This window comes from Amphiprion ocellaris, chromosome 20 (assembly GCF_022539595.1).
Source record: "Amphiprion ocellaris isolate individual 3 ecotype Okinawa chromosome 20, ASM2253959v1, whole genome shotgun sequence".
NCBI classification, from domain to species: domain Eukaryota; kingdom Metazoa; phylum Chordata; class Actinopteri; family Pomacentridae; genus Amphiprion; species Amphiprion ocellaris.
The window spans coordinates 24,884,180-24,910,976 of record NC_072785.1 but is presented as its reverse complement, the minus strand read 5'-3'; the positions used below and the strand labels follow the sequence as shown (position 1 = coordinate 24,910,976).

General features: G+C 36.9%; 1 protein-coding gene across 1 annotated transcript in view; it reads right to left on the bottom strand.

Annotated features, from left to right (window-relative positions):
- The window catches only part of sos2 (son of sevenless homolog 2 (Drosophila)), a 53,529-nt gene that overhangs the window by 15,698 nt on the left and 11,034 nt on the right, over positions 1–26,797 (bottom strand). Inside the window, exons 2-9 of the mRNA XM_023286646.3 lie at positions 18,279–18,404; positions 17,373–17,504; positions 17,012–17,176; positions 16,727–16,933; positions 10,681–10,824; positions 9,048–9,158; positions 1,293–1,391; positions 357–484 (exon numbers count right to left, since the gene is read on the bottom strand). Of these exons, the coding sequence (XP_023142414.1) occupies positions 357–484; positions 1,293–1,391; positions 9,048–9,158; positions 10,681–10,824; positions 16,727–16,933; positions 17,012–17,176; positions 17,373–17,504; positions 18,279–18,404 (1,112 nt within the window). The remainder of the gene's footprint in view (positions 1–356; positions 485–1,292; positions 1,392–9,047; positions 9,159–10,680; positions 10,825–16,726; positions 16,934–17,011; positions 17,177–17,372; positions 17,505–18,278; positions 18,405–26,797) is intronic.

Sequence of the window (26,797 nt, the reverse complement as noted above, 5' to 3'; positions counted from 1 at the left end):
TTGTTATTATAATTTTGCTATGCTGTACAGAAGACACTTTAAAGTTCTCTCTACTTCTAGTTTTTTTTTTTATTGCTCCCATAAAGGTTCTGGACTTCATATTGCAGTGAAAAATGAGCACACAGTGAGTAAATATATGACAGAAGACAGAAACTGCGTGGTTTTCAGAGAGTAAAACCACAGAAAAATCAAAATATAAAGCGGGTCTGAACCACTGGATGCGTATTTTGCGAGTATTCACAGGTTTATGGTACATGTAAAGAATAAATACCTGTCCTCTGGTCGATTGGAAAAGAAAAAAGACAAACTGAATATTTAGTTTAAATACTGTGCTGTACGGTAAAAGGAGGCGTTACCCAGGTTTGCGGCGAGGCTGGTGCTTGGCATAGATGCGCTCCACGCTACATTGAAGGTTAAGCAGAGCTGTGATCGCCTGTTTCAGACATTCTCTGTCGTCTTGGTCTTCACTGCGCTCCTGAAGTTGCTGTAGAAGTACAACAAGGACAGTAGATATAATGTTACATCTAATAATACAGACGCTTTTAGTCAAAGCAGGAAAAGCACAAGTGTAGCTGGTAACAATAATGATAAAGGAGGTGCATTTAGGTGTGCTAGCAGAATAAATGAAAGTCTCACTGGGACACTTAGTGGAGCCGAGCTATCCTCTGTTATTAGTTTAACTCGTTTTTACTAAAACATGCTGTTTAAAAGGTCTATAAAAAAGGCATCTTTAAATAATACAAGTGCCAGCAGATACAATTATATTTTCCCCCAAAGCCACATTATTAAAGATTATGTCCCCTAACTAGAACCTAAATTTAATCTAAAAGCTACTGTAGAAGCTCATTTAGAAGCAAGAGAAGCACAAGAGAAGCTGCAAACATTAATGCTGACTGCAGAGTATTTAGATGTGCTAGTATAATAAATGAAAGTCTTATTGGGACACTGAGTGGAACGGAGTTATCCTCTGTTACTAGTTTAACCTGTTTTTACTAAATTATGTGCAGTATTAAGGGGTCTACAGAACAGGCATATTTTAATAACACAAATACCAGCAGATACACACTATATTTTTACCAAAATACACAAGAAGTCACGTTATTGAGGGTTATATAGCCTAACTAGAGCCTAAATTTAATGTAAACGCTACTGTAGAAGCTCAGTTAGAAGCTAAGAAATCCGCTATATTTATCATTAACAATAAATCTGGTCTGTTTTCTCCCAAAACAAACCCCAAAAAACGACTGATTAGACTTATTATTGACCATATTAGCGGGTCTATCAGGACATACCTGTAGTAGCTCAAAGTAGTGCATACAGTGGTACACTGGGACCATCATCAGCTGGGGGAGGACATACTGGACAGCTTCTTTAAAGCCCTCTGCAACTGACTGGAGACACAAAAACACAGAAAACAATTGTGATGGACCAGTATGATGACATTAGAAAACATCTGACCAACTAGGATGCCATTTGCACCCATAAAGTCACATTTTTCTGCTAATAAAAGAAATAAAATAAATAAAAGCCAATAAAAATGTCCCAAAAAGTCACTGGTTTGCTAATTTAGCTCAAACAAATCAAATGTCTTGGGTTTTCAATGGTCAGAAATGGCAGGAAAAGGCATGTCAAACAAGGTAACAGCACACAGACTGGTCTTATTGATGTGCACAGTCACCATCCAAAGGCCTATTTTAAGACAGGAAAAACCCTGATGTGTATTCTTATCGAGAAAGAAATGGCTATAAAAATTACCCATTACTATGAGTATTTTCAACTCATTTAAATTAACCAATTACGTTATTTGACATGTCTGACGCCTGTGTTTTGTGGCTGCAGTCGGAGCCATTGTCTAAATTTATGTAGTTTTATTCATGTCGTCATCATAATTGAGAAAAATGTGATCATTAAGGAGAACTCTGAATCAAAAACGGGGCATTCCGCTCTAAAAATACTGCAAAAAAAAATTCACAAATGCTAGAAAGCAGAGGCCGAGACGGCTAACATGTTTTAGTGTATAAATGTGAAACCGGATCAGAAGAGAGGCTGCAGGGTGACGAGTCATGACTAGAGGGAGGAAGAGGCCGTTGACCGAGTGAGGCAGCAGAGTAACCGGAGAGGAGGCCGTCACAGTATCCATTTAAATCTCCCGTTCCCCTGATAGATGACTCTGAATCGATGTGCGAGTACTCAGACTCCACAGCAGCGGCCACAGTGTCTGCGAGTGTGGAGGGAGGAAGAGGGTCGTGTGCACCGAAGAGAAAGACATCAGCTGCCTGACAAACAGTGACGGACGGCAGGCGAACGACGAGCGTCCTGCAGGTTTACTGTGAGTGCAGCAGATGAGCAGCATTTCTGGTGCTGTCAGTTTAAAGTCAACGCTTTGTTGGTTCATCATTTTTACATCTCAAATCATTAAAGGTCTTCTGCTCGACAATCTCTGATGTGAGGTTTTTCTCATAAACTATGGGAAATCCAAATAAACTCTATTAAATTTTAGCTTAACATACATAAAGTGCTTTCTGAATTTTTTTATTTTTTTATTTTTTGCATTTTTTAAAAATTTGAGGCTATGTTTGGATAACGATATCGCAGGAACTACTTAAGATAAAAGCCCTACTAAAAATCCATATTTTTGCTGTGAATATTAGTAGTTTTGACCCATTTATTTGGGTTTACATGTGAATTAAGGCATTTTTTTTCCATGATTTTACTAGTTATTTGTAATTTAAATATTCCATCTCAAATCATCAATTTTTTTTTTAACAATTTCTGATTTGCCTGAACGTGTTCTTTTTTAAAAAAATAATAAACTACGGATATTTATAGAGAGATTTGTGAAATTTTGGATTTATATATTAAACATTTTTTGGGAAAAAAACTGCCTTGTAAAATCCCTTTTCAGCATTTTTCGAATATTGAAATTTGACGCTATGGTGTGTTTGAGCTACTATATTTCAAGAGCTATCAAAGATAAAACCCTGAAATTTTGGACAAGTATACCAAATAACCTCTGATTATGAGTAAGATGAAATATGAAAAACTATTTGAAATAACTAACAAATGATTTCAACAGTTTTTGAGATGATGTGATCAGAAAAATGCCTAAATTTTAATTTATAAAGTGGGTCGAATAGCAATCTTTGAAAGTATTTGATACACCAACCTAGCAGCTTAACAAATAGCTTTATGAATATTCATATTTTATGTTGTACGAATTTCAGATTTCCGGCAAACTGGGCAGAAATTTTCTCAAAATTTGATGATTTAAAATAAAATTACTCTTCTCATATGATCACCAGTAAAACCAGAGCCGAAATACACTCATGTTTTTCTATTTTATGCCACTGTGTTTATTCTTTCTATTATATTTTGTGCTCTGCTGATGACTACACAACTAATATCCAAAGCTGATGATACATCTGCACACATAAAAACCTGCATAAAGTGTTTATATGCCACAGGATAAAATCCAGGAGCCATAAAACCAGAATTTGACACTTTTACATGCACAACATTGAAGCCCAAAAAATCCCAGTCACAAAATAGAAAACTGCACTTTTTTAAAATTAGGATGCACATTTTCAAGGTAGCAGCTTCACGTAAATCATGAAAGTAAAGTTGGCTTTCTGTCCATTTGAAACATCAAACCAATATGATGGTTCTACTGAAATAGATGCCACTTATACACCTAATTCTGAGTAAATAATTTAATCTCAACAACCACGGATAATTTTGTTCTCTACAGGAGAATGCATCATTGTGGTTGCAGCCTAAATATAAACACAAAACAGCAGAAATCGGGTACACAGTGACTATGAGACAGCGTGTTCCCATTTCAGAGGTACAGGGGCCGCCTAAAGTCATGTCGTGGTCTTTTGCCGTCCTAATTCACAGCTTATTTTCAACATGAAATGTGCCTCGGGCCAACCGCCCCCTGCCTCCCCCTCCTCCCCAGGAGAAAAATGGCCCGCAGTGTGGCTGCCTGTTCTATTTTTAAAAGGCGATGCAATTTACCCACAATACCAGACGCTGCAGAGTGCAGAAGCTGAGTGCTCGACAGACACATCTATCTGACGGGGAGGAGGGAGGCACAAAGTCAAGAAGGATGGAAGGATGAAGCACATGCAAAGAGGCGAAAGCTGAAGAGGAGGCGCAGAGGAACACAGGTTTGATCTCCAACACAGAAAACGCTGCAATAAAGACACGTTTATACCCGGAGCTGTGGATTTAAGTGTCCACATAATGTTCTTGTATAAAGAAGGTGACGAGATGGAGGCAGTTTGTGGAGAAAGATGATCAGAACACACACATCTCTGCATTCACACATTCATGGAGAAAGGATTTGTAAAAGATCAACTTTGACGAGGTCCGATCACAATAAATTAATCTAAATATTTGCTCTTTCTATCTTATGCACCTTGTATTTACACGATTGTTCAGAAGTTTGGGGTCACCCAGGCAATTTCTTGTTTTCCATGAAAATTCACACTTTTATTCATGTGCTAACATAATTGCAACAAGGGTTTTCTAATCATCAATGAGCCTTTCAACACCATTAGCTAACACAATGTAGCATTAGAAGACAGGAGTGATGGTTGCTGGAAATGTTCCTCTGTACCTCTATGGAGATATTCCATTAAAAATCAGCTGTTTCCAGCTACAATAGTCATTTACCACATTAACAGTGTCTACACTGGATTTCTGATTCATTTAATGTTATCTTCACTTTAAGAAACTGCTTTCTTTCAAAAATAAGGACATTTCTAAGTGACCCCAAACTTTTAAATGAGAGTATGAACTGAATCTACATGTTTATATACGTTTACATACAATACTTGTATGTACTTTTCACACTACCTTAAGTCATTATATTTTCATTTCTGTGTAAAATCCAAAAGTTTGACATCAGTTGAAGAGTTTGGAAGCAGAGTGGTCTAACCAACTTTCTGTAGTTTTTGATAAAAATGGGTTCAAAGTTTTGTGTTTTCAAGGCTGGTCTAACATTTGAAGCACCACTGTAAAGCTTGTGGGTTCGACCACTTTGCCACTAAAATGTAGACCATAAAATATTAAAGAATTTATATAAAACTCAGTTCGGATTTTTTGGTCCATTCTTGTCCACATTTCAGTTGAGCTGCATCTAAAGTTTTTTTTTTGGAAGCAGACCAATCACAGTAGTTTGTTTTAATCGAACAAAGCCCAGCATGAATTAACTTGTAGATTTACTTAATTTGCTTGCAGTTAACTGTTGAAATTATTTCTGAGAGGTACATTGTTTCTCATAAAAAGTCCTGGTGGGTGCGACCACTTTGCCACTAAAATCTGAACCATAAAATATTAAAGAAATGATAGAAAACTCGGTTAGACCACTCTGTTTCTTCTTTTTATAGTTTGTAATACACAGATTAAGCTAATCTTCCAAATCACTGGATTCATAGATTACGCTTACAGATACTATATTTCAACTGTATTTTTATATTTGCACTTATCTGACTGTACTTCATAAAAAATAGCTTAATTTTGTGAACATACTGACAGGATTGCTGCCTAATTTTGTTGCACACTGCAATGACAATACAAGAATTCTCTTCTGTTAGCTGCTCAGTTGACTCGACTGTTTAACTGATTATAAATTAATAGGTCAGATAATGTTCCCTCTTCTCAAATTTTCTGATTTTCTTATTGCAGAATAAAGTAACTTAATTATACTTATAGCAACACATTACTATGAATGCAGTAACATGCTGCTGCTTCCTCCCTCACTTCACAACAAATATACATATTTATTCATTTATATTCATGATTTTTATTTTTAAATCTTAGATTTCCAACCTTGGACATGAAGTAGGGCCTCCATTTTCAAATAATATGGCAAATATGTTCTCAATTAATCAATAATTTCTTTGGTTAGGAAAAAAAAGTCAGACAATATTGACAACAATGAGAGCAAATTACGCTTTTCAGGAGCCCAAGGGAATGACTTCAAATGTTAGGTTTTGTCTTGGTAACTTCAAAACTAATTCTCAGTTACAACATGAAAAAAATTCTCACAAGCAACAAGCTAAAATGGGGAAATGTTTGGTATTTACATGATCAAAAAAGTTTTAAAAAGTTGATTAGGTTCTTAAAAAAAGTTTCAATTGATTGACTAATCAACGTTAAAAGTAAGGCTGCAGCTAATTATTTGAAGGTGCTAAAAAATTATGCAGTGAATACAACAAATATTCAATTTGCTTCCACACAAAGCAGAAAACAGCACCTCTGCAAAACGAAGAAGCTGAAACTGGACATTGTTGGCATTTACACTTAAAAAAAAAAAGAATTGATTCCAAACATAGTTGCAAAAACATTTTCTGTTGATTGAATAACTGATTAACCGTTCGGCCTATGAAAGAAAACGGGGTGTTTCAAATGAATACTGTTATCAAAACAGTGCAAAACTAAAGCTGCCCTTACTCCAACTCTCACACAATGAGTGAATGAAAATAAACTCTGGGTAATCAGAGCACAGTGTTGATCTAAGTGGGGTTAAAGTGGTGGTTCGAGGGTAAACACAGCGAGGCCTCAACCTGAGCTGGAACACGACTGTTTTGGTCTTTCCTAAACAGGAGGCCTCTGGGTGGATTATCGGTTATAAATCTTCATTTTAATTGGAGAAAAATGGGACATTTGTGCTCAAACTCTCGAGAAGAAGAGCAGAAAATTGCCCCACTCTGTAAATGCTGTTGCGTTGAGCTCTGCTGCTGCTGCTTCATGTGAACAGTCGGCCTTCGGCCTGAAAAAACACCAGCAAATATTTCATCTTCAAAGGCTGCCAAACTGCACCCCACCGAGCATAATTCAATGCTATTCTTGTGAGGAATGTCCAAATAAAACAATGCGGCTGCAGTGAATAAACTGTACACAGGACGCTGAATATGTCATGACAAGCCCTCGACGATATTCGGAGGAATTCCACCCAATGCTCAGGTTAACATCAAAGCAAAACCGGAACAAATACCGAAACGCTGTTTGCCGAGTGTTAACACATAAATGACCCGCATGTACCTTCATACTAAAAACAAAGCTTTCATTTTTATGACAAGTTTACATTGGAGAATGCCAGGAAAGATGTGACAGTGAGATATCAGAGCTGTAACAGGTTTGAATTTTAACACCCAGAGCATGATAATTAAATCAGATTGAAGTTCTCAGTAAGTAAAGAAGATGAGCGGCAAAGCATGCAAAATATGTTTTAAAATTACGCACAGCAAACATGCCGACTTGTACAAAGAATTCAAGAGTTTGACGAGGTAATTAGCTATGAGAACTAATAAAGGTTAAACTCAGATTTTTCCTTATAGCTAACTGACCAGACTGGAACTTTACATGCAAACCAAGCCTTCCAAGCAAACCAATACAACTAACATTAACTGTTTTTATAGCTCATAAGCTGCTAAAACTAACAAGTGTGCAGAAATCAGCAACTCTAGTTATAATGATCACTTCATTAATTGTCAGTAATTATTTGAATTATGACAAAATGCATTAAACAGAGCGCAGCCCTGCCAAGAAGCTGTGTTCAGTCTATTAAATGCTGTTTATGAAGTAACATCAGTTTGAAATTAGAAAGGTAACTACAAAATAAATCATGTATAGCAGACATTAGATTACTGCACACCATGTAAAAAGCTTTTACAACACTGTGACAGATGTATTTTTAAATAATCCAAGATTAATGTTATAAATGTAATAATTCATTGTCAAAACATTTCTCTATATATGAGGAAGGAAGCAGGTTTTGTATCTAAGTCAGAATTGGGTTGTTGTAACATGTAGGTTCCACATATATCTGTCAATTTGAGAAATTTGGTAAATGCGTTTAATTCTACATCAGGGGTGTCAAACTCATTTTAGTTCGGGGGCCACATACAGCCCAATTTGATCTCAAGTGAAAAGTAAAATCACAGTATAATAACCACTAATTAACGACAACTCATTTGGAAAATGTTCACATTTAATAAACTATCTTTTCACAAAAAACTATGAACAATCTGAAGAAGAACAAGTTTAATTTCAGCAATATTGTGCCTCAGTTTATCATTTACGATTTACAGATTAGTGTACCTGCAAAGACATAAAACATTCAGCCACATGCATCAAAACAACTGGTCAAGGACTCAAAAGTTATTTTAAGTTTACATTTTTACCATTTGCTGTTAATGTTTTAGATTTGCAAAATCACCCCTTTTCTGCATGATAATAATCACACAACAGGTCTGAAGAAGGTTGTGGCTCTTGAAATGTACCACACCTTTAACTAAAATCTGTAAAATGAAAGTAGTACTGTGGTTAAAAGTTTTCAATTGTTCTGAGAGTGTTATTTCAGCATTTAGTGATGACAGACTTTTATTAAAAAATTATTCATTAACCCTCGTTTTGTCCTGTGGGTCAAAATTGACCCGTTTTAAAGTTTGAAAATGTGGGGGAAAAAAAATATATTTTCACAGTGAAACTTCTGATGTCCACATTTTCAACATTTTGGGGAAATTTTTCAACATTTTTTGGTGGAAAAAACAAAACGTTAAAAATCTTTCTTAAGAACATTCACAAAAAAAAAACGGTTTTACTGATATATATGTAATCACTTTTTAGGATTTTTTTGGAAGATTTTTACTAATTTTTTGAAAATATTTACAAGAATTTTCTTGCCAAATTTGGGGGATTTTTAAAGGAAACTTTTAAACTTTTTTCTTCTTTTGCAAATTTTCAGAAATTTGGGGAATTTTTTTGCTGAATTTTTGGATTTTTTTTCAGACAAAGAAACAATATTTTTTGGTGTCCGTAAATGAGGACAACAGGAGGGTTAATATCAAGGCTAATTTACAAATCTCAGATAGACTGAAGAACTTGTGAGGGGATTCACTCCTTTACCCCCTCAAAAAAAGCAAGCGGTATTATTGTATTTGTATCGCTGCCGCACCAAAAAGAGAAAATCGGATTAGTTTCTGACACTAAGCATTCCGGTAGAGCACTCTGTGACAATCTCTGATCAAACACCTCACCTGAAAGTAGAGGCCGACTGTTGGTCGTGCCATCAGGTTGTTGAAGTGCTCGTGGAAATCCCTGCTGAGGATGTCCTGGGACAGAGTCTCATAGGGGTCGAATGCTTGCTCCTAAACACACAATAATCCAGGAGTTAATATTCATGTATTGTTACCTGATGAAGGTGCTCAGATGTAACACAGCATCTCAGACATTTGGTCAATCTGCTTCACCGAACTCAGCTGCTGGCATTAAACAGAGAACTGGTTTACCATAACTACCTCATCCTCAAGTACAATGAGGAAACAGCATCATATGGTCTATCTGCAACTGTTGCCACTTGCACATTTTTTGCATTTTTTTTTTTTTGGCAAAGATTTCTATTTACCTCTTTTACTCCACTGTCTAGTTATTTTTTATTCTCAACTTATTTTTTGTCTTGTATATTTAAAAGGGAAAAAGTCATCAGGAATTTCATTGTTCACTGTGTATAATGACAATAAAGCTTTCTTATCTCAATTAAGGTAAGATTTATAATAATTAAAGGGTTTTTCCTGGCTCAGAATGGGCCTTTATCCATGATTTCTTGCAGTCATAGCGACGAGTTTCTTGCTTTTTTGAACAAATCTGTGCATTCTCATTTTGATTTTGCTCATTGACCAAAACAAAAAAATTAAAAAGGTGTGCGCTGCTACCACCTGTTTAGCTACTTGCTGGAGATGCTGCAGGTATTCACTCCTATGCATCTAAATACTGACTTGAAGGAGGCAAATGCAAATCCCCCCCCCCCCCCCTTTTTTTATAACTTTGTATTTTTAATTAATTACACAATACATTACTTTGTAGAAATGCGTTTTCACTTGGACTCCAAAGAATGATTTGTAAATTCTTCAAAAAGGCCAAATTAAATTGACCACGGTTCAATGTTGGCAAGCAATAAAAGGGGAAATCTTTCAAGGGGGGTAAATACTTTGTATCGGCCCTTTATGATGGTATTTATCAGCTGATAACGTACGAAGAGCTTACAAAATGCATTAAGGAATCAAAATGCTGTCAAAAATTGTTCTGTTGCCCACAAACACACAAATATATGTATGATTCTGTCACCTGAACTGAACTGTACTGTGCTTTTATAACAGGAAGAACAAGGTAAGTGTGAATTTTTGGCCCCGTTTTTAGTTTTTTTAGACGTCTTTGGTCCATTCTGTGTCTACATTTCAGTCGAGCTGCATTTAGAGTATGTTTGGAAGCAGAACAGTCGCAGCAGTTCCTTTTTAATTGAACAAAACCTGCCCAGCATGAAGCAGATTTCCTGTACTAGTGTGCAGTTATCCAGTTGTTGGAATTATTTCTAAGGAGTACATTGTTTCTCATAAAAAAAATCCATTTGGGGAATTCACACAAACAAAAAGGAATATTAAACAGTGTTTGTCATTTTTACACCTGACTGGGAAAGACTTAAGAAATTATTCATTCAAACCTCATCATGTTGATGTAAAATGTGTTCCTCTGATTACTTCATCATCACACGACCCTCGCAAACTAAACTAACAACTGAAGCAAATTCCTGTGATTTTCCTGAACTCTGTGATTCGACCATTCCATAATCGGATAAGTAGGTAACCTGGTTTTCAGGCCAGAAAGGTTTCGTACCTCTGCGAGATCTTCAAAGCAGCTGCCCACCAGCGGATGAGGGCTGCCGTCAGCTGTCATCTCCACGGCGTCCTCGATCAGTCCGAGCAGCTTCATCGTCAGCTCGTGGATGTCCAGGATGTTACTGAAGATCACCTCCACATCCTGCAGGAAAACGTGGATGAGCAACGCTTTATTTCGACTACTACTTCTTTTTAAATCACCATTTTTGCCTTCTTCAGCTTTTGAGGTGTCACTAAAGTTTTCTCCACCTGCTTGGTGACAAAAGATTGACTGTTTCCAGGATTTACATGTAGATAAGGAAGCTGCTTATTGGGAATAAATCAGGTTAAGGTGTAAAATCAGAGATTGTGGTTGTTATAAAAACCTGTGTTAACATGCAGTATTCAAAATTTTGTGTCTTCCAGTTGGTGCATTTGGACTGACATTGTGGTGAAACTACACAGTCGACTTATTTACACTTTTCATTTCAGTTCCAGTTTTTGATTTAACTGTTTTGAAGATGATGATGAACCACTGTGACTGGAAATCTTTCCTTTCATCCCACAACAACAGCAACCACAGGGATGCCTGGAACCTTATTCATGTAGAAATCTCAGTTGGGCTCCACATGACCAAATTAAAAATGTTTCTGCTGCGGATATCCATCTGTGTCAACTATACTTCTCTTATTTTGCTATAAAAGTTATTTTCAAACTGAGATGTGCCTCTTGAGATTGTATAGAAGGCAGAAACATGAAGCGAAGAAGTTGCATGAGGTGAAAGGGACAGGTGCATGGAAGTTTTAGTTACTGTAATCTGGCCATTTGCTAATGTGGCCCAATTACCAACACAGTCAGCTGCAGCAGCTTTAGTGGCTGTGACATACAAGTTTTACCATCTCAAATCATCACGTTCCATCTGCTTGACCATCTTTGATTTACTGCTAATCATAAACTATAATATTTAGAATGGTATCTGCATAATTTTAGCTGGATATAACAAATACTTTTCAAGGTTAATCGGTTAAAAACCTACACGTCTACCACTTGCAAAAACTATATTTGGGGAACTACTAAAGAGAAAAGCCTGAAATTGTCACTGGTATTTCTCATTATGTCATTGATCAAAAATTTCTTCTCAGTGAATGAGTAATCAAATAATCTGTGATTATAGGGGAGTTGAGACATGAAAGAAAAACTGAAGCAATCATGAAAATTCAAACAAAAAAATTGATAATGCAGAACTCACAGTGATACATGTAGTTTCATGTCACATATACATCTTTTTTTGATTCATTGAGCCAAATAAATATCTTTAAATCCACATGGAAACATTAAAAAAAGCACTCGGAAAGTGAGATGCTCTGACAAGGCTGCCAAGTCGTATCATTTCCGACAGATGAAATCTTGACAAAAGTCATGGCAGAAATCACGGCACTACAGAACGTAATATAGATGTACTCACAAATAAAATGACCTTGTGCTGAGCACAGGCGTGTGTTACGCATGTGTATGTTATGTACGGATACAGAATCACGTGACCTAAATATGTAGCAGGCAGCGGGAATTGATGGGACTCAGAAACACCCCCACAATTTAATCAATTGTTCCTTGTATCATTTCCGATGGATAAATCCTGATAAGTCAGCAGTGGTGGATCTGTAGTAGGATCACAATCACGTGATCGTCAGCAGGCAGCTGACGTAGCATTCACTTGTTGTCATAGTTACAGTAATGCCAAGCCGTTACCTCGCAATGATACAGAAATCTTTAACAAATCCGTGGATCCAGACTGTAAGCCGCATCACTGCCAAAATCTAATCACTTGGTCCTTGTTTCATTTCAGACCTTCCCTGAAAATTTCATTCAAATCCGTTCGTCTGTTTTTAAGTCATGTCGCTAACAGACAGACAGATGGACAAACGTACGCCAAACATCACATAATGCCGTTGTTCCTTGGTAGAGTAACAACACTCATGATTAGAGGTGTGACGGATCACAACACTCAAGGTTAGGATCATATTAGTGCTTTAGTTCCCGTATCGGATCAGTTTTCAGACAGAAAAAGACACCAATACTGCCATGACTGTTACTGTAAAATGCTTTTAACATTTCATGTAAACACACAACTCATTTGTATCTTGTCAATGCAACTCTGTGTCAGGATTTAGGGTAATATTTCTCATGGAGGCATTTTGCAAGCAGGATTACACAAAAACTACCCGGTTGAATATAATTTCATGAAACTTGGTGGAGAAGTGAAGGATTTTCAATAAAATTATGTTGCAGATACAGATTACTGTCGTAGAATTTTTGAAAAACAGCATTAGCTAGAGGACTGTGCTCTCAAAGTTCTTTCTAACTTTGCATATAATTCACGGGATACATTCATGCGAATTCATGGGATACTTTTAACTATCAAATATTTATTCTCAAAGTACTATGGAGGACTTCCCAACCATGAGTAGACTGACAACAGGAATATTTGACAGCTACTTTGGCATGCCTATAATGGTGCAACAGCTAAACTATAAAAAGAAAAGTTCATGCAGATGTAGCCGTCTCAGATTTGTCCGGGGGCGCATACAGTGTCAGTGCCTGTATTTCTTAAAATGATGTTTAAGAAATCCTCTTGCCAAAGAAAACTGACAACAATCAGGTTTTCTAAGTGCATGTAAACACAGTAAGTGTGTCGCAGGGTGCTGCTGGAAGAGCTCCCATCCTCCGCCAGCCTCTCTTGCATAAATACATGGGGGAAAAAAACACAGAGAATGTGCTCTAAACAACAACAACAGGCTCAATTTGCCTGAGGAAATGATTAGTCAAGCAGATGAGGCCCCTAAAATAGCACGGGGCGATTATTGACTGCTCAAGTCTGAATAGAAGTTCAGCCCTGTCATTATTTGACCGTAACACTTTCTTGACATCTCCCGAGTAATTTCAGATTACGCCGTGTTTCAACAGACATAATTGAGGTTGCTCTGGCGGGGGCTGCAGATGTTGTTCCTGTCTCAACATAATTACATGTTCTGCATTCCACTGGGCCTCACAAAGGTTTATCCTCCTCACCCAAATGATACCGCAAATTACCCAACCCAAAATATGCAAAGCCACAGCGACCCATTAAACCCAACTTTCCACTCAGTCCTTCCCAATACGTAGACACACTGTTCGATTCTTTACTTTATCTACACTTTTCTCTGTTTTTTTTTTTTTTTTAGGGAATTATTTGCCATATTAGACATGTTGTAATTAATATTCTGTTTCTTGGGTTGACCCTCTGAGACAGATACGAGCGTCTATTTACTGTGCTGTTTACTGGAGGAGTCAACGAGCACCAGTGACGGCACAAAATTGGAGCTTTAACCATTTTTATTAGGATATTTGAAGAGGTGTGACATTCTGTACACACACTAATTGCTCTGACTGTGCAGTAACCACCGATTCTGAGAGCGAAGAGCCTTAAACGTCATCAATAACCAATATTCAGTGTATTTAATGGGATAAAAGATAAATATGTAACCGTAAAGCTGCTTCTGCTTGACATAAAACAACTCTGTAAAATCTGTTTGAGTTTTTCACGCTGCTCCATGATGCTGATTAGCAGTTAGCCGATTAGAGTTTTCAGCTGTAATCTTTAAATGATCTTTTGCTGGATTTGACTGAAATGGCTTTGATGGAAACTTGACTGTTTGTTTAGAAGCTGGATTTGGAGTAAATCGGCCTCAGCTGCTTATTCAGCACAAGAAGTGGAGAATTCATCACCTTCGGGTAGCAATAGGCTGTTTTTTTGCTGCGTTTTATGTCTGTGTGTTGTTTTAAATAGTTTTGTTTGGATGCGGTCCATGTTATACCTATTTATATTACACTTGATTTCACTAGATTATTAATTTTATATGACATTTCAGTGTCACTGTGTTCACTGCAGAGCAGCCATTGTTCTCTCTTCTGTAATTAGTGATCTCTACACTTTCTCTTGTTATATATTACCAATGTGACAAACAGAAAGTATTATACAACCAGCACTGAGCAGCTCTATGAACTAAAACGTTAGCCTTTGGTGTCTATTTCAACTGCACTCCTGACACACTCAATGTCCATATAGTGTCTTCTTTTAAGATCAAGTCTTTTAGCTTGTAACATCCCAATATGGTGTTTTTTAATATACTATACATTAATTAGCAAAATAAGTAGTCAGCACCATAGCAAATATTACTAACTTGACACTGCAGTATCCTGAGTTTAAAAAACATAGACTCAGACTTTAGGGTTTTAAATTTAACACACCTAAATGATCGATTTGGTCTATACTTCCATAGTCTTCTTCTTCATAATCTGTTTCTTGCTCCTACTCGTTCGGCTAAATTACTGAAATATTACAAGTTGTCACGGTGCAGCATAGAACAGTTTTACCTCATAGATCTGCACATTCTAGAGGAGGCAATGTTGTACGTTACATCTGTGTCATTTTAAGGAAAGAAGGGCTATATTTCTAGAAAACATTGGTGGCACAGAGATGAGTTTTAATTTTCATTTCAGCCAAAGGATATGCTTTAAATTGTTCCAGATAAGACAAAAAAAGTTGAGGCAGCCACCTTTTTTTTCTACAGTTTTCTAAAACTTTTCAGAAAGGTGCTGGTGTCATCATTGCTGTTTCTTTTTGGACTCATCACCCAGGTAAACAAGAGATGGAAATAAAGCTTGTTTTAGCCGTTTCTGGTCTGACTACAGCTTCCTAAATGTGAATATTTTCAGATTTCTTACCTCTTCTATGACTGTAAATTGAACAACTTTGGGTTGCAGAGAAAATGAGACATTTCAAGAAATTATCTGAGTAAAATTTTTTAAAGTTATTTTTTGGGCCTTTTGTTGGCTTTATTGGACAGCTTAGTATAGAGACAGACAGGGAGAAGAATGGGAGAAGACCTGCAGCAAAAGGCTGTGAGCTGGAATGGAACCCAGGCGGCTGCATTGGGTACTATAGCCCTTGTTCATGGGTCACACGCTCAACCAATTGAGCTATCTGGGCAACCCTGAGTCATTTTTTAAAAACCATTTTCTGACATGTGGCATACTAACCAACTAAACAATTAATTCAGAAAAACAATCAGATGAATTAATAATTAAAATAACTGTTAGTTGAAATGCTACAACTTTCACAAATTATCTTACAGCTGAGTGGGTTCCTACTGTGACAATGCGCTATTAATAATATCAAATAAATGTATTGGTGTTGGTGTGGTACAACAGCAGAGTGAATGCAACAGAAAAAATTTAAATATATGGAAATATTGGTGTTTATCGTGCAATTTATGTGAATCTGGCGATGCTGGCTAAACTCAATTTATTACTGAGTAGCTGAAGACTTTCCACAGCAGTGATTATTGATTTTAGTTGCTGACGGAGCTTGTTCTTAGAACATGAGAAAAAATGTGTAAAAAAAAAAAAAAAAAAAAAAAACAGGGTTCTGATGAGTTTACTTTACAGTGCTTTAACGTTTACTTTGTATTCCATAATTAGATATATATTCATGGATTAATTAATTAATATTAATACTCACTCAGTATCTCTTTTCATCAAAAAAAATCTGTCATACCACTGATATGTGAAATACTGTTATTTCTAGAACTAGTATCTATGTATATTTTGTTTTTTGTGCTACATTCCTTAAATTTTTGCACAATCTTTGCTGTAAATACTGCAAATTTCCCCACTGTGGGATTAATTAAGGGCTTATCGTATTGTTATCATATCATATGTTATAGAACAGAACAGAATAGAATAGAATATCCTTTATTAGTCCCACAAGGGGAAATTTGCAATGTCACAGCAGCAAAGTGGCAGTAAGAAAAGCAAGAGAACACATGTATAAATTAAGACATATAATATATACACTATATATACAATATAAATAAGAAAAAAAAAGAAAAAAATACACACCAGGATGCTATCTGATCTTAGATGAGTGATCTTGTACATCATCAATGTATTTAGTCTGAAATGATTCCTCCAAATGAGCAACAATGAAATGTTTACAGCTTTTAAAAGTTGACGGTGTTCCTCACCTGAGTCGTGAAGATTTTCGGGTTGGACAGGAAGTGACGGCGGAACACTTTGATGATCAGGTCGAGCTCTCGCAGGTACTGCCGCTCCTCTGCGATTTCAAGCCTCACCAGGTCGTCGTACGTGAGCTCCCCGGAGGACGACGGCTCCTCTGGACACTGCGACATCAAGCCGAAGTCCTCCTCCTGGTCAAACATGTCCATCAGCACCTAAAAACAAGCGACTGATCAGTCAGAGTCGATCAGAAGCGCTTTCTTTCACCCCTCGTTTTGTTTGACGACTCTCACCTTGTCTGCACACATGGACACCTTGATGTCCTGCTGGCTGATGTCAAAGTGACGGATGTTGCCAACGTAGTTGCCCGCCAGTTTCAGTATATCTGCTGATATGTACTCAAGCACTGCCACGATGTACAGGGAAACATGGTAGTCCACTTTGTAGCCCAAAACCTCCTGTTGGAAGAAAAAGCAGAATGTTTAGGGTCTGTCTGAACCTGCATGACCAGATCACTTCAGGCTAATTTCATTACACCGAACCAAGCTGTCAAAACAGAAAGCTAAACTGGATTTCAAATATTTCCCAGCAGTCGTCTGTGTGTGAGGACAGGGAGTAGTTATGGAGAGAGATGAGCTGTTCAGGAGACTTTACCTTAAGCAGTGGGTGTATCTTGTCCACAGGAAGAAGTAAAGGGTTTCTTCTCTTACGTTTCTCGATGGCTGACTGGGCGTCGGCGATCGCCCACTTATCTATGGGGTGGGGGAAAGTTTTCTGGACACGTTCCTAGTGAGAGGGAAGAGGTAAAGTACCGTAATGTTAGATGGCTTGGGTTCTTGTGAAATACTGATGGGATAGCATTTATATAGCAGACTCATCTCTTCAGCAACTGCAGTTGGTACAAAATGCAACAGGAAAAAGAAAATATGATCCCCTCACACCAATATTCGTCTCTCTCCACTGGCTTCCCGTCTCTTTCAGGATGGATTTTAAGATTTTATTGTTTGTTTTTCAGGTTTTAAATAAGGTTTATTTAGCAGAACTTTTACATTTTCACACCCCTTATAGAGCACTGAGGTGGAAGAACCACATGTTTTTAGATGTTTCAAGATCTCGACACAAGAAAAGAGGCGATCAAGCTTTTTAAACTGCTGCATCTCATCTGTGGAAGAGTTTGCTTTTCATTTAAGAACTGCTGAGACTTTAGAAATTTAAATTTACTGCTGAAGACTCGCCTCTCCTTTTTGGTATTCCATCCAAGTAGAGCTTTACACTCTCATTTCATATTCTATTGCGCTGCATCTTTTATTTTTATTTTTTATTCAGATTTGTCATTTTAGTCATTATGTTTATGTCTTATGGGTTGCTCTTTATAACTATACAGCTCTTTGATTCAATCTGTGGTTTTAAATGTGCTTTAGAAATAAAATTCACTGGATTTGACTTGATCATTGGGGAAAAATGGCATCAGGATCTGTTACAGTGATGCATTTTCTACATTCCACATATCACAAGTTCAGATTTGGAATAGATACTAGGAGAGAGCTGTGAATGATTTACCTCTACATCCTGCACAGAGCGAGGCTGGGCCACACACAGCATGTTGAGCAGCTGCAGGATCAGCTCCTCGATGTGCTGGAGGGCGTCCTCCTTCGCCGTCAGGTTTGGGTGGACCTGCTTCTGTACCTGAAACGTCAGAGACAAGGCAAGTCAGACATGGAACAGTGGGTGAAATATCTCAATGCACTTTAACATGGAGTGAAACTGTGTTTATTTTAGGACAAGAAGAAAAAACTGTCGTCTGCACTGGTGACATGATGTAAACTGAAACTGATTGTAACCATCTGGTATGATGCACCTCAGCTGGGCTCGAGTTTAATGACGTCAAGGCTGCAAGTACAGACAATCACCGAATGAACATAAACGCCTTTTCTTGGTCTTCAAAGGGTCATACTGGTGGTTTTTTTCCATGTTTCAGCCCACTGACTGCAAATTAGAAGTGATTCTTGTCATAGCTGGTTATTTTCCAGATTATATCCTGAATGAAAAAAAAGGGTAGACCTCTAGTTCTGTTTCATTTGACAACCATGTATAAATGAACATGCAGAAACTCTTACATTATCATCACTCAGTAATGCATTTGCACATAGGAATATTTAAGTAGTGCTTTCGAGGAAGCTCAGACATCTGAGAGTCAGTATGCAAACAGCCTTAAAGACAACAAGCATTTCTCAAGTTCTAATCCTCTGTTTCTGAGTTAACTAATGAGTTATTTCTTATTTCTATATGCCAAATATATGTTAAAATCATCCTCTTTTCTCTTCTGGTAAAATGTTATGGTTTTGATGACTCCCAAAATCCTGAACTCTGGTGTTTATGCTTTCATTTTTGCAATCAAATGTCATTTGAGGAAACTAGCTGACCTTTTGCATCATATAAAACCATTCACTAGCTTATATATAACAGCATAGTGATATTATAGTATTTTATTACGTGTTTGGATGACACCTTGTGAAAACCTTGTGCATGTTAATAAACACTGTGGCTGAACTTTAATTTACTACTTTCGCTCTTCAACTTTAGAGGAAAGAATGAAGGCTACGAGTCCTGTTCAGCTCCATGCTATGCTGTATTTGCTAAGCAACACTTACTATAACTATATTCTGTCCACATATTGCATTTTACTTGTAAATATGTATATTATAGAAGACAAACACACTTTAACTGTGTTCAACTGTGACTACGGAGCAAGACAAAAGCAAAAGCAAAAGCAAAATCATAATATGAATTTCAACATTTCCACAGTGTAAATACTGGATTTGATTTTGTGAACAAGTTTAGGATGTTTGTCTGTTCCTGAATGCAACACCAAGCCAGGGCTTTCAAAACTCTCTGCGCAAACACACAAAAAAACTAATACATATATAGAATAGATCTATCAAAATATAACAGTTAAAGCTTCATTGCTCAAGAACTGGGAAGTTTGTATAATAACTGGAAGCAGTTAATATATGAACAAAATTAGGCGCATGAAAGGAAGGACATGATTCCAGACTAACTTTTCATACTGGCTGCACTGAAGCCTTTAATATTTTCATTCAGGTACACTAGCATAAACATTAGGTGGACCCATATTGCTTTAACTGCACCTTTTGGTATTACCATTTTGTCCGTTCCCATACAAATTGGTAGTGTCTTGACACAGAAATGATTGGAAACAAGATAAAGGTGCAGTTAAACACATTTAGCATTGGCATTGCCATTTCTGACTTCTCACCAACTCCTTAGGTTAGCAACTGCTTGGGGCTGCAACGCTGAAGAAAGACAGGCATTGCTTTCATAAATATGAATTCTCAACGCCAGTGTCTCTACAGCAAATGTAATGTTCCCAGCCATGCAACTCAGGTTGTTTTCTGAAGCAAAAATTTACAGATGCTCCCTTAATGTCTCATATGCAGACTATAGACAGATGCTTCAATTTACTAATGTTCACCTAAAAGCCTCTATTAGACCCTTGTGCACAAAGAAGCCTCTAGTTTCCACTCAGTTACTGCAGCACACCCAACTCTGACAGAAAAAAGTCTGACAATTAATAATGTCAGATTAATTTGAGTTGAAATTTTTATCTACCGTGGATGGCCGCCTAAAGACACACAAACAGACTTGCTAAATGTCAGGCACAACGATGCAACAATTGAAACCGTTTAGTCACACTTCACTGATTTTTGGCTGCACTCTGCATCCCTTTAGGAAACCAATCTAAAAACACACAGATAATTAAGCTGCAGGACACAAATCACAAGCATCTCTCTATAAACTCCTGCTGCACGCAACAGATAAAATCTCTCTCCACGAAGGAAAGAATTCAGCCTCAAATTAGTCTGCAAGACACTCCTAAACAATAACTCTGTCATCGAATATGATCTCATTAAAAAAAGAACTATTTAAAGCTCTCTTCTGCTGATTTATTAAGTCAGCGGCCAGGTTTGCTCAGCGGCGAGGGTGGAACCGGCCTGACAGAAGGTGTGGTTTACAGGTGCAAACAGCAGCGAAGGTGTGGCTTCGTCGGGTCTGCAAGTGGAAAGAGAAGAACACCCCCCGACTACCCTCCAGCCTCCCAAAAGTTGTCGTCATTCGGGCCGTGCCCTCTCGCAGGAATGCTGTCAGTTGAGATACTATTATAGCACCCAAAGCAGCCTTGGAGGGGGAGGAAAGAAAAAAAGGAAAGAGCTGTGGGAGAGAACACGAGGAGAGAGGTGGATAGAAAAGAGAGCCTCACATTTACTCTCGACTCACAAAAGCGCTGCCTGTTCACATGCTACTGATGGAATTACCCTGGCATATAGTAAAGGGGACCGCTATGATGACAAAACATTGCCCCCGGATTGAGGAATGTGAGAGGAAAAGTTAAAAGGTCAACGCAGACCGGGCTTCGCGCATTCTTCTTCTCTGACTTAACAGAGATGCAGCGACAAGCAGGATGTCCCCTCGAGTCTCAAGTTCATTTGTTTGAGACAGAATAACAATCAGAGAAAAAAGGGAGGAGGGTGAAAGTGTCTCTCGAGGGACTATAAAAGACCCTAAATCTGCTTTGATTCATTAATTGCATTCAGATGCGTTTTAAAACAAGAGGAGCTGGAAAATCTGAAGCCGCAGCTTGGCCTCGTTTTGTTTCTGTACGTCATTTCTGTTTTGATGCACGCTCACAAGACCGAAAAGTTATAAATAAGCCGCAAGCATAAACTCGACTCGAAAAAAATATATATCAAAGCAGAAGTAGGTTATGAGATAGATCCTTTGGACCGCAAATAGGCACTTGACCAAATTCCACAGGACACCAGGAGCTGTGAGTCACCACACTGAAACTACGGGGGTTTCCCTCGACTCCATTCACAGAATAGTTGGCCCGTTTCTAAGAGGCCCAGATCCAACAAGTGTCGTCTATCTCAGGACGGGAGACCGAGCAATGAAAGTACACAAAATTCCAAGTCATTTGAATAAAAACATAACCAGAAAGTGAATTCAAAGCACAAAGTGTGACGCAGCAAAAAAAAAAAAGGCAGTAAACTGAGCAGTTGTTGTGCTGCAACACAAGAGGAAAATCTATTTCTGAGTCAAAGCTATTAGTCAGTTAATAAAAACTAAATTTAAATAACTGACAGTTTCAGTTAGTAAGAAAATTCAGTGGTTCCAGTTTCTTCAGTGTGAATATTTTGTATTTTTCTTGGCCTTATAGGAAATTATAGTATTTTAGGAAACAATGAGACGTGTAAATATGACCCTTTTAATTTGATTTCATAAATTTTAGCGACCAAATAATGTATTAATCATCAGAAGGCTGATCAATATCATCATTAGTCAGAGCTCTACCTGTTTAATAGAAACAATGATCATGGATTATCTGGTTTACAATGTTTTTAGCCCATCATAGCTACAATGACTAATCAGTTGTCAACTATTAATTAAATCCCCAACTGTTTCATTCAAGGTCCATTTAATTTAGGTTTGAGTCATTTCTTTACAAGTGAAAGAAAAATTATCTGATTCCAGCATCTGAAATATAAGAATTTTTTGGTTTCTTTACTCTACTATGACAGCAAAATGAGTATCTGAGTTGTGAGAAAAAAAAAAAATCAAGAAATGTACAGACAGTCTCGGTCTTTGCCATATTTCAGTATTTTCTGAAAATACTGAACAAGCAGCTGATCAGTTTATCAAGAAAATAAGCGACAATTTAATTGGCAATCAAAAAAAACATTGGTTTGGGCTAGAGCTGGAACAATTGATTAAAATATTTGTCAACTATTTCGATAAATCGATTTGAGTAATATTTTTTAAGAGAAAAAAGTCCAAACTCTGTGATTTAACTTAATAAATGTGACCATTGTCTGGTTTCTTTGCTCCTCTAGGACAGTAAAATGATCATCTTTGTTTTTTGAACAAACCAAAATATTTGTGGACACTTTCTAGGACTTTGGGAAACACTGAAATTTTATAGACCAAACAATTGATTAATCTAAGAAATAACTAGCCAAGTAATCAACAATAAAAGCATCACCAATACTAATAAACGCTCATATTTCTTCCACTGCTGAGAACATCCGGTCTCTCCTGTAGCAATATGAACATGTTATTTTTGCCAAACCTAATAAAAAGGAACAAAGGGAGGTGCAGACATAAAATACAATGCTTTTCAAATGTACAAATTCACTACAAAAAATAAGAAAACTACTTTCACACACATGTAAAATATTCTATATTTATTTTTATGTAACATTTTTCAACCTAACAAGCCGATTCTGATAACATCCTGCTGTCACCACGCATCCCGAGGGAATATATTCGTGAAAAACCCTTGACAAACATTTGCGACTCACTTTCGTTGAATTTCTGGACTGATTTAAAAATATTCTACGAGTCAGCAGTGAATCAACGTCTAAATGCAGGAGTGAAAGCAGCACAAGGCCATGTGCAGGTATGACTGCGGCTCGGTGTATTTACAGTACCGCTGCAACTCGATCCTCATGGGTGATGGATGCAACACGGTCTAATACAGTTGGCGGCGAACTCTGCAGTTAAAGAGTGAGCAAAGTGAAAGCTATCAAGTGGAAAAAAACAAAACAAGGGAACTCCTGAATTTGAAAAGTTCTAAACATCAGAGACAAGGACGTAAGAAGAAAAGACTTTTCCGTTTTACGACATTAGTACTCTGAATTTGTAAAAAACAGAATAGCCTCAAGGCAACAGGTTCTCCACAGAAGCTGCTATAAATGTCTAAATGCAGCAAAAAAGCAATTTCTGAAATGTTTAAGCAATTAACTGACTGTTCCAAGAGTCAATCAACATAGTATCTAATAGACAATAACTATAATCTATTAACTACCTATTAACTATCATTTATCAAGCACGAAATATTCATCTCATACCTTCACTATTATTCTGTATTACTGTGAACAAGGTGGGCAATATGGATAAAATCTATGACAAAGTCGCAACTAGACCATGTTGATTAGCAATATGTACCATAACTGAATGCTAAATATTGCCAAAATCTCACCCAAACATAAACTGATAAGTTGTCCAAAGTGATTAAATTCAAAGTGAGGTGTTTAAATTCAAAGTGAATCTTTTATGTACCAGTCCTCTTGGGAAAATAAGTCAATAAAAATGATAAAAATGATCAATTTTGACTGAAATGAACATTTTATGCACCATTATTACATTAATTACTATGCAATGCACATCATCTACCATGCATTACGTATTTTTTTATACTGTACAATTGAACATGTATCTTACTTCAATGAATGTTTTTATGTCCAAAATGTCTTCCATTTAAGTAAAGGCATTTCCAAATGTGTTGTACATTTGTATGATGACAAAAAAGGCTTTCTATTCCATTTTATGTTATATTTGTGACAAATTTTTCACCTACATCCATCAACCCTTTTTGAAACCATCGATTATTTTATCAATTATTCTGCCAATTATTTATTATGTTATAAATTAGATAACTCATTGATAAATTGCTTAAATTGTTGCAATCAACTGACTTTCAGCTCTGATAATATATTTCATATTTACATACCAACATATTGTTTAAATTAAAGTAGATCAATTATTTCACACATCAGAGTAAAGCTACAGAAATAAGATAGGTATGACATAGAATCAGTAACTAATATCTAGAATTTATAACCGTTTTCAGAAAATATCCAGCAGATTAATTGATGATATGACCTAAGCCCTACACCAGTATGCAAATTCTCTTATAGAAGACAGATTACATTTACTTTGTGTCATAGTATATATACACACATTCATTTAAAAAACTAGAATATTGTGAAAAAGTTTCCATGTTTTACATTTTACACACATTACAGGTTGAGTGAAACCTTTAAAGCTTCTATTGTTTTAATTTTGATGATTATGGTGTAAATTATAAGAATATTACTGTTCAAACAATATAAATACATGCATTTATCGGTCTATTTCAGTGCCCACTAAACTGGTCTATAATAATTTTAACTAAAAACTTTTAAAAAATCCTAAACTTTTGCACAATTTCCACATTTCAGTCAGTGGTTCCTAATTCTAAATGTGTTTTATTAGGGTTTCTAGATGTCACCATGAGCTAAAGGCAGATGAGGGATTTCTCTAAATTCACAAACATTTATAGGTGGAACAGCCAATTAATCAAACACATTCCACAGAGTAACTAACGACAGGTTGTAGTAACTTCCCACCCTGCTGCTAGACATTAAAATGAAAAGTATCTCCATCACACAGTATGTCAGGCTTCGTGCTCATCCTCCTGTGCCATGTTAAGGTGTTCAGTTTCATGGGTCAGCTCCATTAAGAAGGGAAAGGCTCGCGTACAGGAAGTCCCAGCGCTGGCTCACTCTCACTTTTCCCTCCTCCTCCTCCACCTCCACCCCCCAGTCCTGCCTTGTTCTCTGCCCACACAGAGCGAAGCCCCCGGGGAGAGCAGATCATAGCAGCAGACTGAGAGGTATTGATGTGCATGTACGAGGAGGAGGCAGCAGCAGCAGCTCACGCTACACACCGACTGGAGACGAGCCAAAACCAGGATTCACACACAGACAAAAAAAAAAAAACACCGGGAGAAAATATATAGCAGCTCCGGTTGATCCTCAGAGCCCTGCAGCAGCATAACAGTATCCATGTCTGTCAAAACTTTTCCAAAAGGAGACCACACAGAGCGCAAAGGTTTTCAAAAACAAGTCAACAAAATGCCAAATACAAATGTGAATAGATTTAAACAGAGTCTAGTTGATTAATTTCTGAAAATGATTCAACAATATTTTAATTTTATTTTTAGTCACTAACCTCCTAAAACCACTGGTATGTTATCTTTAAATAAATAAATTGCAAAAACTACATCATTTATGAGAGCCAGAAATGCTAAAAACACAAAGAGGTGTCGGATTATGGACTTTCTGAGGGACCTTGAACTAATCATGTGTGCTGTGCGGTTGATGTGCAGAAACCTTAACAAAATTTAACCTTAAATTATGATGATTCATTAAAACCATTTTGTCCTGCACGCACATCTTACTTAAAATGTACCCGATCCTGTAAAAAAAAAAAAAAAAAATTCTTCACTCCTCTGCAAAACTTTAAAAAACATTAGTAGGGCAGGGGCGTCAAACATGCGGCCTGGGGGCCAAAAGCAGCCCTTCAGAGGGTCCAATCCGGTCCATGGGACGACTTTGTAAAGTGTAAAAATGACAGAGAAGACATTAACTGCAAATTGTAAATTTGTAAAACTGTAAATTTAAAATAATTTCTAGACCATGACAAGTTGCTTTGATCATAAAGTAAAATACTAGATTGCTCATTGTTCTTTTGTTGTTTTGCGCCTCGTTTTTGTAATATTTTGTCTTATTTTTGTTGTTTCTTGTCTTGTTTATTGTCATTTGTCTCATGTTTTGCTTTTTGTCTCACTTGTGGTTTTTTTTGTCATTTTGTGTTTTGCTTTATTCGTTGTTTTTTGTCTTATTTTTGTCATTGTGTCTTTGATTTGTCTCGTTTGTGTCTTTTGTCCATTTTTCTGTCACTTTGTGTCTCGTTTTTGTAGTATTTTGTCTTGTTTTTCGTCTTTTGTTGTCTGACTTTTGTTGCTTTGGTCATACAGTAAAACACGACATCATTCAGTTCCAGATACCTGTGACTAAATGTTTTGTTCCTTTGTAGACACTCTGATCTGTAAGCTGTAATGCACAAATGATAAACTGAGGCATAATGTTTTTGAAATTGAACTTATTTTTCTTAAGGAATTTCAGGTTGTTCATGATGTTTTGTAAAAAGGTAATTCCTTAAATGTGAACATTTTCAGAATTTTTAGAAAGACTTTTTTGCACTAAAACAAAGGAAAAATTTGGACTTGCACAAAAGACATTTTTGAGTTTTCTCTACTTCTAGTCATGGCTTTGCTGTTTCCATAGAGGTGCTGCAGTAAAAAATGAACCCACAGTAAGAAAAAAGTGAGTAGCGAAAAACACATAGAAACCACTTCAGAGTATTATAGTCACTCATCTAGAAAATATGCAAAACAT